This window comes from Morus notabilis, unplaced genomic scaffold (genome assembly GCF_000414095.1).
Source record: "Morus notabilis unplaced genomic scaffold, ASM41409v2 Scaffold306, whole genome shotgun sequence".
In the NCBI taxonomy this organism is placed as follows: Eukaryota; Viridiplantae; Streptophyta; class Magnoliopsida; order Rosales; family Moraceae; genus Morus; species Morus notabilis.
The window spans coordinates 391,449-407,534 of record NW_010359946.1 but is presented as its reverse complement, the minus strand read 5'-3'; the positions used below and the strand labels follow the sequence as shown (position 1 = coordinate 407,534).

Genomic DNA, 16,086 nt, shown 5'->3' with positions numbered 1-16,086 from the left:
ATATATATATATATACATTTTGCTTGAAGGTTGAAAAATAATTCGTTAGATCAAAGACGGCTCTCAATAATCAGTATTTAAGGATTATTTAAATATTAATATAGTACAATTAAACATTAATTGAAAGGAATACTCATTACTCCACAATCTTCACATCTGCTCTCTGTATATATGCTACGGTGCAAGTGCATGTGCCATTTGTGCTTTCTCTTGTCGTCACTTACATGTCGTTTGCTCAAGTTAAGGATGCTTCATGCTGTGTCGTTTGCTCAAGTGGAGTTAAATTGTAGGATAAATTTTATAAATTCCCACTGACTTTTTCACTTGTGTCAATATGCCCTTTAAACTTTAAAATATGTATATTGTGCTCTCTAAACTTTGTCATTTTTGTCAACATGCTCCTTGAGTATAATTTCGGAAGTTTTTTAACAGAAATGCTTATAAATGTTCCCTGAAGTTTGTCACTAATGTCAATATGCCTCATGAATTTTAAAATGTACCTGTTGTGCCTCTCGGAATATAATGTGTCTCTAACTTTTCACAATCTATCTTGATTATATCAATTTTTTGAACGGAAATGTTGATATGACTATTAAATTACTAATTAGTTGTGATATTTGTAGTTTATTGAATGCTTTCCCCTCAAAAAATATTAAAAAATGCTAAAAGGCACCACCAGTGGTGTTAAGCACCACCATCTACTAAAAGGTGGACCCCACACTACGGAGTCCGCCTTCTATTAGATGGTGGTGTTTAATACCACTGGTGTCTTATAACATTATTCAAAAATATTAGTTGGGCCCTAATTCTCAAAATATTAACCGATTAAAGACAATTAAAAAAGAAAAAATAAAAAGTAAATTTGTATAATATAATGGTACTTAAAAAAATATGAATATACCATTTGATAAAGTGCTATACCATAGAGTACTAATATTGTTAAACAAGATAATTCTGCTTTAGATAATTAGCTATACCATAGAGTACCATTAGTACTATTCTTTTGGGTAAAATAATAAGGATTATTTTCATAATTTTTCTCTAAACTGTGTACCTTATTTAAAAATGCCCCGAGAAAACCAATCCAATTACATAAATATACCAAATAGTCGCTATATATATATATATATATGTCCGGGTTACATGGATAGCACATCAAAGAGCCAAATACATTCACAATAAAATACTCTTCTCGCATACAATTATTCTATATTCATACTTAAAAATAAGCCAAAAAAGGAAAGGAAGAGGAAAAAAAAAATGCTATCTAGGCCGAGGGTATTGTTGAAGTACATAAACTCTAATAAATAGTGCTCCAATTAATATTTGTGAGTGGTTAATCAATAATCTCAGTTATTCTTACCACTCAAGAACATTTTTGCAGTCAAACCACATGCAAGAGCCTCATTAGGTATCTTCCCTACTCGGTGAACACCTTCAGCAAAAATCACTCCCATCCCCAAGTGCAAATGAGGCTCAATGTGACAATGGAATGCCCAAACCCCGGGATTGTCCGCGACAAATCTGAGAGCCGTCCATCCGTACGGGAAAATCACCGCCGTGTTTCTAAGCGGCGGGTTCTTGAGGTTCAAATTTTTCTCGTCTTCCGTGGAAAATTTCCCCTCCCCGTAACCGAGAACCCAAAAGTCGTGCCCATGCAAGTGCCACGGGTGAATTTCGCTAACGTTCTCGGATAGGGCATTAGCATTTTGCAGTATCACATCCACCGTGGTGCCCAACCCGAGCATGTAAACCCCGCTGCCAACTGTTGAGTTCGGGTTGGCCGGGGGTTTCATGATGTCATAGGTGGCGGAAAATCTTTCGGGCGGGCTTGTGTTGCCAAATGCGTTCTTGAGCCCAAACTTGATGGAGCCCAAGTAAGGGGTTGGTGGCAGTGCTAAGGAGACATTGTTGATGGCCCACTTGGTGTAGCCGTTGACCCTGTTTTGAGTGTTGAGGAGGAAAAAAAAAAGTGAAAGTTAATTACTACAATAATTTCTGAATTTAATATAAGTCTGAAGTTCAAAACAAAACCGTGATCATACGGTACTAACGAGGAATCTCAATACTATAGTGCTATCATAGTTGGTTCAAATTAAATTGAGTCACAAATGACGAAAAGTGTGAATACTAAAATCAAGCCAACATTAAAAAAAAAAAAAAAGACCAAAACAGGTTCTATTCCTTCTGGGGATAAAGATATCTTTTATGATATGCATCACATGGGCTGCAGCGTTGCAGGTTAATCAATGCTATGGGACTGGAAAAGGGTCAATCATTTTGTGTGTTGTGTTTACAAATAATAGAAATCCGCAGAGAAAATATTGTCCAGAGGTGGAGAAATGAGAATCTTAGGGTCGTTTAGTTGGAAGATTTAAACTATATCAAAAAAAAAAAAAAAAAGTGAAAGTTAATTACTACAATAATTTCTGAAGATATAGTATCGCCACTAATAATAGTAAATTTTTATATATTACTAACATGGAGGTTTTTATTAATGCACCTTTCAGATTCTAATTGTATTTGGTGAAAAATGATAAAATATATATATATATATATATGTAAAATTATCAGAATTTAATATAAGTCTGAAGTTCAAAACAAAACCGTGATCATACGGTACTAACGAGGAATCTCAATACTATAGTGCTATCATAGTTGGTTCAAATTAAATTGAGTCACAAATGACGAAAAGTGTGAATACTAAAATCAAGCCAACATTAAAAAAAAAAAAAAGACCAAAACAGGTTCTATTCCTTCTGGGGATAAAGATATCTTTTATGATATGCATCACATGGGCTGCAGCGTTGCAGGTTAATCAATGCTATGGGACTGGAAAAGGGTCAATCATTTTGTGTGTTGTGTTTACAAATAATAGAAATCCGCAGAGAAAATATTGTCCAGAGGTGGAGAAATGAGAATCTTAGGGTCGTTTAGTTGGAAGATTTAAACTATATGATTCGAATTATTTTTGATTTATGTGTATTTTTTGTGAGAAAAAATACTGTAACGAACTATAAATCATGATTCGAATCAGAAAACGAATTTCTCTACCAAACGCCCCCTTATATTCAGTTGTACGAGTATGTAGGACACATCTCAGCCACGCTCTTCAATAATAACAAAAGTATTTTTATCTTGCACATATATATATATATATAATATGTTAAAAAATCATGTAAAATTGTTAAGTACAATTAGCAAAGTTTTAATATAAAACTTATTTTTAATTATTTTTCAAGTAAAACTAGCATCATAAAACTTTATAAACTAATAGCGTAAACTTTGTTAGATAGTTGTGAAATTTAACATATATATTGAACAAAAGTAATATAAATATATTACATAATAATTAAAAATTTGTGTAATAATTTTAATATATATAATTAAATTCTTATCATGTTGTGCCATTACATTTTTATATCAAGGTAACTCTTAAAAACTCGTCCATATATGTGTGTATATATTCTAGAATATCCATACACAGAAGTGTTATAAATATAAAAATAAACAAAGGTGGCGTTTGCCCTGATTCAGTTTCCATTATAGGTTTTTGATAAAAAGGAGGGTGATTAAAAGAACTTTGTACCCATTTGAAGAAAAGAGAGAGATATATATATATATATATAGAAGAAAAGAGATATATATATATATATATATATATTTTGGTGGGGTAATTAGAAAAATATATTTATTAGTACTATACTTAAGAAAATAATAATTTAGAAGACTAAACAAATTTTAAACATAGATAAATTTGAAAAAAAAAAAAACCGTTCAAAATCAGGAAAAAAAGTGTACTTAAAATATTTAAAAACACAAGTTTTTTCAAAAAAATAAAAAGAAATTTAAAATTTAAAAGCAAACAAATAAGCACGCATGTGTCAATCTAAAGTTGAAATACAGAAGAATTCACACTTCTATATGATCTTAAAAGATCTTGTAGATATTGCTTTGATAGGGTTTGGTTCCTTTCAAGGATCCATGATGATAGTTTGTTCATATACTAATTTTGTAATGTACTCCGCACGTATTACCGTGTTAGAGACATTTAAAGAGTTTATTGTTTACTGAATAATGAGAAATTTATTTGTACAACCATTTAATGATTTTAAATTTATTTTAAAAAGAAATATGTGTAAAGATAATAATTGAAAAAAAATTAAGGACACATTTAAAGAAATTTATTTAAACAACCAAAAATAAAACAAAAACACGTGCGAAAAAAATTACTCTCATAGTAATAAAATGAGAAACATCTTTTTAAAAAAAACACAAAAAGTTAAAATATACAAAATTCACAAAAAAATAAAGATAAAAAAGTAAAAAAAAAAAAAAATTAAGTGCAGGGACTGCCACATGACAGCCTCATAAAAAAGAGTTTTTGCTCTTTTATGTATAATTAGATTTAGAACGTATAAAGTGGGTCCTGTAGAAGCAGCATGGCAATTATTTCTGTATTAATAGGTAGTAGTACTTGTCACTTACTATGCAAATGTATATTCTATTTCCATCCTACAAACACACACACATATATATATATATATATATATATGCTTTTATTCGTTGGCAATCACTACTCACTAGTGTTGTTCCCCCACTAATTCCTAGTCCATGCACCGGGGAAAGGAATATGGTAATGTTCTGTTGCGCGTATCACTATTGTTTTGACTTTCTTCCCCTTAATCTAAGGAATTTGATTCCCCCCTTGTTTTTGTTTGTTATTTTGGTTTCCCTTTCCTATCACTTTCTTCATTCTTGACCCGACGGGGGTAATAATCACGTAGTATTATTATTATTTTTTTAAATTAGAAAACACATAAAACGGAGCACACAAAATTTAGAGACAGATTGATTTAAGATCATAATGTTACGTAGTAATCACAGAGTTGTGTTATAATTATATGTGCATATTATTTATGCACTCGCCAACATGATTAAATAGATGCCGTGAAATGATATGCTAGTAGATTATTAACAATTTTGCGATAACTATCTAATCTTATTTTATTAGTACAAGACCCAAGATCGCATTGATCAAGCACACACACACACACACGCACATATATATATATATATATATATATATGAAAACTTGGTAACATAAAACTCATGTCTTTCTTTAATAAGATAATTAGTAGTAAGATCCTTATTAAATTATACATATATAGTCTAAAAAAACTAGGTGACTTTTACCCGATATGGGCCAATTAGGTCCCAAAAATAGAATTAATCCTTGTGCATGAGAAGCAAAATTAATCCTTATGTAAAACATACCTTCCAAAGGGAATTATTGCCGACAAACATTCCTAACTTTATACTCTTTTAACGTAAGTGTTAAACATCGCCACTAATAGAATATGAGTCTCGTTTATAAGTGAAACTCACATTCTATTAGTAGAGGTGCTTAATATCAGTGGCGACCTTTAAAATTTTTCTGAGACATTACTACATCGTCTATCCAAAAAAAGTAGGGTTCTTAATCACCCAATGTTCTTTTTCTAAAACCAAGACAGAACATGAAACCAATACTAAAAAGGGGCATTCTATGAGGGGAGAGGGACCATTTCACAGTATTTTATACCTAATTATATATATATATATAATGGAGTCTTATTGTGTTCTTTCTCGATATTATTCTATTCTTTATAAACCGTGCAGTTTTATGAAGTCTAATGAGATCATACAATATAGAATCTCTAATAAAAAAGAATATGCATGTATAATTATTGTACATACAATATGGAATTAGCACATGTTTCAATCAAAAAAGAATATGCAGGCATATAAACAACGTGGGAATATAAAGTAGCTAGTGAGAGCATATATATATATATATATGTATATATATGTATAATGATTTATTACCCCAATGGCCAAGTTGAGAGAAGCTAAGGCTGTGGTACTGGCAATCCTTAGCCTGTAGGTTTTGTTTGGAAGCACATGGAGAATCTGGGGTGCGCACTGTTCTCCTCCTCGTAATTTGCACTGGTTCCCGTTCGAATAGTTGCTATAGTGCGCTGCCAGCGAGCAATTATACTGTCCCCTTCCATTTATCAACAAGCTCTGCAAAAATCGATTATATATGGAGAATCCAATAAAGAAGTGATACGTCAAAATAATGAAAGTGACAATTACGAAAAGGAATATGTAGTGGTATGAATTAACTAAGGTTGAATAAAAACAATTATATTGCTTTATGCCTCAATTTTCTATTTTGAGAATTCTTTCGAAAGGGTACAAAAGAACAAATCTAGGTATCGACACTATTTTGAAGCATCAAATATTTATTATATTTTTTTTTATGTTTTGTCTATAATTTTTTATTTTTATTTAATTAGGGCGGTTTAACGTTTAGAAGCAGTACTCTTAATCGTTTGTCTCATTTTATTTTCTCATCCTTTTTTCTTTCGTCCGATTAAGTGTTTTGGAATTGAGATTTTTTTAGTTGGAAAACTTTGGGAATAACGACTCAAACATTGATTGACCACTCGACCATTTTAAAGATTGGGGTCTCGTTCAGTCGTTGATTCGAGTTTTTAATTTAAGTTGAGATATAATTTTATATGAGAATTTTTTACTGTAACATAAAAGTTAGATGTAACTTTTTATGAGAGTTTTTAACTGTAGTAAAACTAAAATTAAAAACTCCAATCGGTGAAATGAACGAAGTCTGGATAAAGTTCTACCAGCATAATAATATGTTTCATTCTTTTTTTTTTCTTTTACTATCATTTAAAATACAAGGATATATTATGGATAGATAATATATGAGGAAACCAGCCAAGCGATGCTGGAAATGGAGACCAGGCTGAGGAACTTGAGGTGGCAGAGGTAGATGTGGGGATAGAGGTGGCTTTGGGGGTAGAGATAGAGAAACCCTAAAAATATAACAAATTTTTTTTTTTTTGAATTTATATATGCTTTTTAGTATCCTAACATGCATCTTAGTAGTAGTATACTTTATTAGCTTGAATTACTACATTTATCCGAGTGGATTATCCGAGTGATCCACAAGGAAGTGAGGAACGAAGCCCAGTATTTTATTATTTAATTAGTGAACCCTAAATTCAAAAATATTGTTATGTGATCCACTTAATGTTAGATCTAACTAAAATCAAGAGATAATTACACTGTATTTACAAAATATCGTACTTTAAATTAGAAATCGAATCGAATTAAAAATAAAAATGTTAGCCTAGTCCCGCACTTTCTATAAAGTAGTGTGCGCGCTGACTTCATAGGCCCCATGAGACAAAGCGGAGTAGGTTTTGAAATTTAAAAGGATTCAAAACGATCATAGCACAAACAATAATATTTGAAGCAGTCTTATACTAGGGTTTTACCAAAGTAGTATTTTATACTACTATTAACAATCAAGAAAAAAAAAAAACTACTGCAAAAAATTCAAATCTGACGCGGATTGAGAATCGAATTTAATTAATTGTGTGGAAAGAGTCAAAAAGTCAATTTAATAACCAATATTGGAAATTCTCGGAGTAGGCAGCAGGAAAAGTGGAGTAGGTTAGAAAAGTCTTATTCTTCTTCAACAAAAAGAGCTTACACAAAAAAAAAAAAAAAAAAAAAAAAAAAAACAACAGAGATGCTATTAAGAAGCGGGTTTAATGTTAATTACCTGCGGTTCACCGATCCAACGAAACGGCAAAGAAGAGAGGCCAACTTCTTGCTCGTGAACACTTTGGTGCCACCAGTCACTCAGCAACAGGTTTATCTCACCATCGTAGTGGAATGGCTCTTTCTCTCCTTCTGCCACGTCGACTATTAATGACCCATACAGCCCTGCTGATCTTTGCATTCCGTAATGCCCATGGTAAAAATATGTTCCCGCCTGCACCATATAATAACCTTTTTACAACGTAAAAATTCTTTCCATAAAAGGTTTGCTTACAAGAGTATCGCTGGATGGACTTTTCCTTGCCGATAAAATTAGTTTTTAATTATGTATATAATCAAAATCGCACCAAATTAAAAAAATACGTAAAATTAACGGTTTTTACACAGATTTAATGTCTGAAAGAGTCTTTTCCATGATTCATTTTCAAATCAGTTGAAGGTTTCTTTCTGTATTTATTATTACACAGATTTAATGTAAAGAGTCTTTTCCATGATTCATTTCCAAATAAGTTGAAGGTTTCTTTATTTATTTATTACTTTTTTAAGAAACCAGCAGCTGCAAGTTGCACTATAATATTAAGATCTAGTGCATGTAGGCATATGGGGAGTATAAACAAGCATATATAAATATAAGATCCGTTTAATTCGTTGATACGAATTTTTAATTCGAGTTAAAATATGATTTTATGTGAAATTTTTTACTATAGTAAAAAAATTAGATGTAACTGTTTCTAATAGAACAAAACTTGTATTAGACAAGTAACAACAATTACTTACGGCCTCGTTCATTTCATCGATTCGAGTTTAGAATTCGAGTTTTGTTACAGTAAAAAGCTCTCAGAAACAGTCACATCTAACTTTTTTGTTACAGTAAAAAGCTCTCACACAAAATCACATCTTAACTCGAATTATAAATTCAAATCAGCGAAGTGAACGGGCTCGTACATTTGAAAGGAACTACACATTACATTGTTTTAAACTCGCTTGGTGATGATTTCAATATATATATATATATATATTATGGTAGAATGATAAATTATATGGTTGTGAGTTGTGACATAAGGTAAAGCTAGCTACAAAAACACTCCGTAGTTAGTGCCTTCCGGCAAACGCGCATGCTTTGCCAACCACCAGTATTGTAATGGAGTATCAGTCGTTCCCTTTTTTAGCCAAAAGGTAACAGACAGAGAACAGAACACCGAAGAACTAGAATATTATTGACGTACGCTGGGGAAAAAAAGAAAAAAAAGGTAACAGACAGAGAACAGAACACCGAAGAACTAGAATATTATTGACGTAACGCTGGGGAAAAAAAGAAAAAAAAAAAGAAAAAAAGAAAGGAAATTACCCTATCAACTTTGAACCTATAAGTGAAGGTTTCTCCTGGGTTGATAGCACACTGTGAGATTGACGCGGTTCCATCTGCCCAAGGAGTTCCCAACTAAAAAAAAAAAAAAGAACATTTAGTAACACATTAAATCAGGAAAAAAAGTGATTAGGAAAGTTAATCACAACAATATCATTATATATGATCATTGTGATTAACTGGAAGAATAATAATAATAATTAGATGGTCGTATAATTGTACGTAGTACCTGTCTGATTCCATGCCAATGAATGACAACTCCCTCGGTTTGGAGCTTGTTAGTTAGGCGAACGACGACGGTGTCGCCGGCGTTGGCCCTTATGGTGGGAGCGGGGAACTGGCCGTTGATCCCCATCACCACGTGCTGGACGCAGTCCAGCGACCGGTACATGTACTCGACATCGAAGTCATAGTGTCTCACCTTCCAACTAAGAGCTTTCCCAATGAGAAGAGATAGAATTATCACACAATATCGTATTAATCCTCCTTCCGGAAGATTAACTTTTGCCATTTAATTGTTCTCAGTGATGTTGTGTTGTATATCTATATCTATATATATAGATGAAAATATGTAAACAAAATTAAAGATGTAATGGTAGAGAATGAATTACAAGAAACGAATCAGAGAACACTAATTAGAGCTGGAAGGACAGAATATTGTAATGTTATTTGAGAGAGTTAGGAATATAATGTTGATAGAGAATACATGAAGGAAGGTCAGCTTGTAATGTGTGAGAGGCTCCAGCTTATATAAATATATAGCATGTTTAGGAAATTGCTGAGGTCATTGTGATGTCTTTTTTTGATAAAGGGGAAGGAGAATGCCACAACTTTTACGCGAGATTTAGGTGACTCGAACTCTCAATTTATAGTTGAAGTGGAGGAATTTACAATCAATTAGACTGTCTTCACTCGTTGTACTGGTGACGTCTTTAGCGTATATTACAAGATTTTTTTTTATTAATTTCTTTAACAAAAGACGAAAGTGTTTTTTTTTTTTTTTTTCATTTCTTTTATGGTAGACTACTAGACTACTATCTTATGTGCGCCACTGCGGAAAAGCAAACTTCTCCGCGTTTCTGATGGCTTATATACAGAGGTGCATCTGGTTTTTTTTTTTTTTTTTTTTTTTTTTTCTTGATATAGAAAATGTAGGGGTGGATTTTTACAGGTGGTCGATTTGTATGAGAGCCGATGACCGATATATAAGTTGTTCAATGTCTGATTTATTGCCCCGTATGAGTATCGATCTAGAGAATGAACGAATAAATAAAATGCAGAAAATAATGAGAGACAAAGAATTTGTATACTTGTCGACGTGGTTGGGATAGATCACAATTACATCTGAGAAGAGAAAAGATGTTTAACTAGCAATTTATTCGGAAAAAATTATTTAAAGTAGAGAAATTCTTTGAAAAAATTTACTTTATAGTGACCAAATTAGATAAAATAATATTTTAGAGGATTATGAAAAAAAACTGTTTAACTAAGGATATATTTGAGGAAAATTATTTTCATAGAGACAAACTAGAAGAAAAATATTTTAATAAAAGTCATTTTAAAATATAAAATTTAGGAGAAAGAAGTAAAAATAAAGGGACCAAGACAAAAAAGTATAAAATGTTTCGGGAAAAACTAAAAAGCAATATAGAAAAAAAAAGGATAAAAATGAGTCCAAATATGTTGTCTCTATTTTTCTGTTTCATTAGTTGTTCCTTTATTATTTATTAAACATATCATTTAAAGTTAAATTGAACAATTTGACCACATGAATAAGAACTAAAAACTAAAATACTTACAATGCATGAGGCATCAAAATTTAATTGAAGGGACAACCAACGAGATAGGAAAATTGAACAACAAACCTTGATTCTAAAAAGGGATAAAATTATTTTAGTATTCTATGTTATTGCGAAACATACTATTAGTACCATGTATTTTTTATAATATTAAAGCGGTACTTCGACGTTTTTAAAATTATTTTCTTGATACACTAAAGCTAATTTTTTAGATATAAAATGACCTTAGTACCCTTCTTTTTGAGTAATTGAGTAATAAAAAACTAAAAAGTCTAGAATAAAAATCATGAACTTTTACATTTTGTTGTTTTCTTTTAAATATTTTAATTTTTTAAAAATATTTTTAGATTTGTCTTAAAATATTGATTTATATTTAATTAATAAGAATAGTAGTTTGAACATTATATGTCCAAAAAATCTATTTCAACGCAAGAAAATATTTTTAAAAATGTCAAGGTTTCGTTTCAATATTATCAAAAACACATAGTAGTAATAGCATGTTTCGTTATAACATAAGGTACTAAAATGATTTTATCCCTTCTAAAAATGGAAACAAGATCCATTGTCTCATTTTCCTGTCTTGGTGGATGCCATTCAAATTAAATATTGACACCTCGGGGTTTGCTTTTATTTTAATATTTTGTTTCTATCTATGTGGTAAGATTTCGAAATCTAAATGGCATGGCAAATAATTAATTAGTAAAGGAATAGCCACCGAGACAAAAAAAATAAGGATAATTGATCTTTTTTTTTTTTGAAAACCAAGTGAGTTGTATTAAATGGAAAAGCCATTTCAGCACTTACAATCTCAGCAATACAACTAGGGTACTCCTCTAACCAGAAATGATCTTCAACCAAAGTACAATATTAGAGAACGATTTATTAATAACTGTCGTCTAACGTACAATATTTTAGACGATGATTTATTAATAACCATCGTCTAATATAAATCGCCAGCTGACATGCGCTTTGGGGCATCACATTAGATGACGGTTATCTATTAATCTTCGTCTTTCAAGAGATGTTAAATCTATTATTTTTGTTGTGCACTAGGTTATACTTGCAACCATACTAAAACCAGAGTTTTGATAAAAATGAGTAAGCGTTATTTTTTTTACATATAAGTGTAAGAGTAAATTGCACTATTGCATCGTAAACTAATTCTTATTAAGAGTTGTTCATCACATTTTAAAATATAAAACCTTAACAAAAAGAGTAAAAAATACACCAAATGCTCGTTTAGGCTAAAACCAATTTTTTTAAAAATTAATTGAGTTACTACTATGTTATACTTGCAACCATACTAAAGTCTAGAATTTAGATAAAAATCAGTATGCGTTCTTTTTTTACATATAAATATAACAGTAAATTGAACTATTGCATCCTAAACTATTTCTAAATTATATAATAGATACCAAACTTTTAATTTTTTAAAAATACTCCTTGAACTTTAAAAAATTAATTGCAATTAAAGCCTAATAACTAATAATGTATTTACAAACTGACAGTTCAAGACATATAAGTGGCATGATTGAAAAGGACGATCTTCAACTTTCATTTGTGAATCTCGTATTTTAAACTGTTAATTTGATAATATTCGTTAATTATTGAATTCTTATTTTTTAATGGAAAACCTAATTAATTGTTACTGATTTTAATATTCATGGTATGTTTTATGAAAATCAAAAGTTCAGGATTGATGATGTAAAAGACGAATATTTTAAGATTCACAAGTATAATTTACTATAAATATAACGAAAGCAATAGCATAGGTTTTTTGCTAAAAAAATAGAGTTTCTCTTTAGGTTAGTCTTATTTGTATTATCAGTTTCTGATCGTTAGATCAGATTAAAATCACATTAAATTAAAAAATATATAAAACGGATAATTCTTAATATATATCTGACTACTGAAAATAAAAAACTACCGATAATTTATTTATTTTTTTTCTGATCCTGTAAGAAAAGTTCCAAAAAAAAAAAACAAAAAGGGATTGAATTTATTGTTTTTTTACGACCTTTTTAATTGTTTTCTTTTGCTAACACCTTTTTCACTGCGACTTTGAAAGAAAACGCGTACTGCCTGTCAAAGCAGACGTTGACAGCGCTAAAAATATTTGCCTTTGATTTTCCTCGGTTTTTGCTACTTGCTGGAGTGATTCTTTTGCTTGTTAGCAAATGGGAATGGAGAAGATCAGCAAAAAAAAAAAAAGAAAAAGGAATGGAGAGAAGCGTGTAATTTATTTCACCGTTAGGAATTATTATTTAAAGTAATAAATTAATTTTTTAACACTCAAATTCCTACATATTTAGAATAAAAATTTACACCGTGGCACACAAAATTATTTTTGGTGCACATAAAATTATTAACTAATTAATTAATCAGTTATTATAGATCGTTCTAATGAGAAAAATAACTTTTTTTTTAACCATAAATGCATCTTTAACAAATATGATTCGTTTTGCAAATTATTTCTATGCTTTCCTCCTCTCTTTAATGTATGAATTCTTCGATCAAAATCCTAGTGCTGGTTATTTTCTTTGTTTTGCAAATCATTTCCCCTTTCTCCCTATTGGTTGTGATAGAGATATGATGCCATGCGCACCGACTACTTGACCGCAACAGCTTAATTAAATTATTTCGTTTTCAAAATACTACTTAGTTATTCTCCTTTTTTTAGCGAAACCATTTCACATTTTCCAAAAAATCAGAAAACAAATTATTCCTGTATAACGTATATACATGTAAGTTTTTATTATGCTTAGATCCATGCATATTGCACATATTGATTTTTTTTTTAAATACACAATCAATGATTAACACTTTTATTAATTTTTTTGGTACACAATTGTATTAAATTGGAATTTCTTCCTAGTCTATGAAATTTCGTGTTGCATATATGTTCTAATTTACAAGTTTGTTAAGAATACCCTTTCTTCTCATAATTTGAACCACAACTCAAATGTTTTAGTTAGCTATTTTTTTTTTTCGCATAAAAATTCATTCAATTTTTTTATTACAATGTTTTCTCCTATAAAAATTCACTTTTAAACTTAAGTTCACAATTTGAACTTGTGAAAATAATGAGCTCAATGAGCATGGTTACGCATTTCTAATTTAATCAGAATAGGTAGGTAGGTTTTCCAAAAAGAATAAGTAGGTGGGACAATATGGAAAGATGATTGAGAAAATTAATGATCAGGAAATACACGTGCTAAAGATGTTGTTGTGTCCAGCAAGTAGGTAGATTATTTTTTGTGTTTTTTTATTCACATTCGGGCGGTCTACTTTCTTATAAACAAAAAGAAGAAAAAACAAAAAAAAAAACAAAACAAAACTGAGTAAAGCCCTTATAAAGTTATATTTGTGTTATTACTTAATGCATCTGAAGGCATGCTAATCACTTTGTGTTTTTAGTTAAAATGAATAAAAATTTAACTTTTTAATGATTTTTCTTGACTCAAACCATTAACTAAATAATTAACTATTATGAAGACTTTTTTTTATGCTAGTCACACTAGCTAAATATAGCTAACAAAAAAAGATTAGTCATTTAAATTTTTGTATTATTTTATTATTTTAAACCATAATAAATATATAGTTTTTTTTTAAATTTAATAAAGTCATTTATATTTTAACTTTAATAGATATTAAAATAATCTATATTGAATTAAAATAGAGAGTATAGTTGGAATGGATTATTAAAAAATTACTAATTAAAATTATCTTTTAACTATTTTAACTAAAATTTAATTAAAATTTAGAGAATTCTCTCAGAAATACTCTTATATAACAATTATTTGAGAGAACGAAGTTTGACTATTCAGGGAAAAAAACGTGTGAAAAACAATGACGGTCATCATTAGAACTTACTTTTAACCAATTGCAGATCTATTACATGTCAGGTTTTGAACCTTGAGATTATTAAAAATACATTGTTGTATTTTTTTTTTAAATTTTTTATTGTTTGCTGAAGAAATATTATTTTTGAAATTATATATATATATATATGTCTGTATATATATATGAATGAGATTTTTCACTTCTATAATTTTAGGGTTAGACGACACATATTTATTAATTTTTTTTAAAGAAATTTTTTTGAGAATTCCTTTTAAAAGAAAATTAACGTGGTCTAATACACTAAAAAAAAAAGGGAAAGGAACAAACCTTACCTTAAATTATGAGTTGATGATTAAATTATGAGATGATGTCTACTGTTAACATGTGAATATTTGTACTTGTGACTTTGTTGTTTTTCTGGACTTGTTTTTGTGGAACGTTCTCACATATGACTCACTCTTTTTAATGTTTTTCTCCCTTTTAGGTTTTAATTGGAGTTATATTTCGCAGCGAGCCTTATTTATCATGGATTACGAAGACTAATTGAAGTTGTTATTAATGTAAAGTACTTGGTGTATAGAACTGTAACGGTATAACAAAGTCCCAATTTTGTATGTTTTCGAGAAAATAATGGTATATTACCTACTCATATTATTATTATTATTATTATTATTATTATTATTATTATTATTATTATTATTATTATTATTATTATTTACCATTGATATTATCTTTATTTGTAAGTTTAATTAGTTTAGATTCTCAGATTTTGTTTATTTATTACTATTTACCATTTCTATCTTTATCTACAAATATATATTATTTTTAAAAAGAGTTAAAAATAAAAATATTCTTACCTACACATACTAGATTTTACCTATACATTTATGAAATTGCCATGTAAGCGACGCGTCATTACCATGTTAGTAATGGAACCAATCAACTATAGCCACGTGGATTGACGCATTAGCATTGTAGCCAGTAAATGATTGTTGTTGAGGTAAAATTTCATTTCTCATTTCTCATCATAGATGTGTCTTTATACATCTCAGAGAATGAGGCTGAATCATGAAATCGATTGCTGAAATGAGTTGCTAGCCATTAGCAGAATCGGCTGGTGAAACGAACTACTACCCGCCAGTAGGTTTGGCTGCCCGAACGACTAGTCCACTCACGGGACTGCCAGCTCAGTATTATAAAAATCAACATTAATTACACCATCACAACAGTCATATTCCGTTGGATATTGCCTCAGAATAATAAAAAGGAAAGTCAATCTCCACCTAAACTTGCTCCCTAAGCAATTTCTCTATGAGGAAAGAATCTTTAATCAAAAGTCAAATGGAAAACTTACCTTAAATCAAATATTCAGCAATCAAGGCCTATAAATCAGCCCTTGCACATTTATGGAGGGTGAGACACATGTTTACGCCCATCATTACA

The 16,086-nt window shown here is 30.0% G+C and overlaps 1 protein-coding gene across 1 annotated transcript; it reads right to left on the bottom strand.

Moving 5' to 3' along the window:
• Window positions 1-1,072: 1,072 nt before the first annotated feature.
• LOC21405336 (L-ascorbate oxidase) lies at window positions 1,073-9,823 on the bottom strand. Its single transcript, XM_024163953.1, has 5 exons — window positions 9,231-9,823; window positions 8,984-9,076; window positions 7,637-7,849; window positions 5,869-6,066; window positions 1,073-1,964 (listed from the first exon to the last, which is right to left on the bottom strand). The coding sequence occupies exons 1-5, from the start codon at window positions 9,510-9,512 to the stop codon at window positions 1,350-1,352; spliced, it is 1,401 nt and encodes a 466-aa protein (XP_024019721.1). The 5' UTR covers window positions 9,513-9,823; the 3' UTR covers window positions 1,073-1,349.
• Between the last annotated feature and the right edge of the window lie 6,263 nt (window positions 9,824-16,086).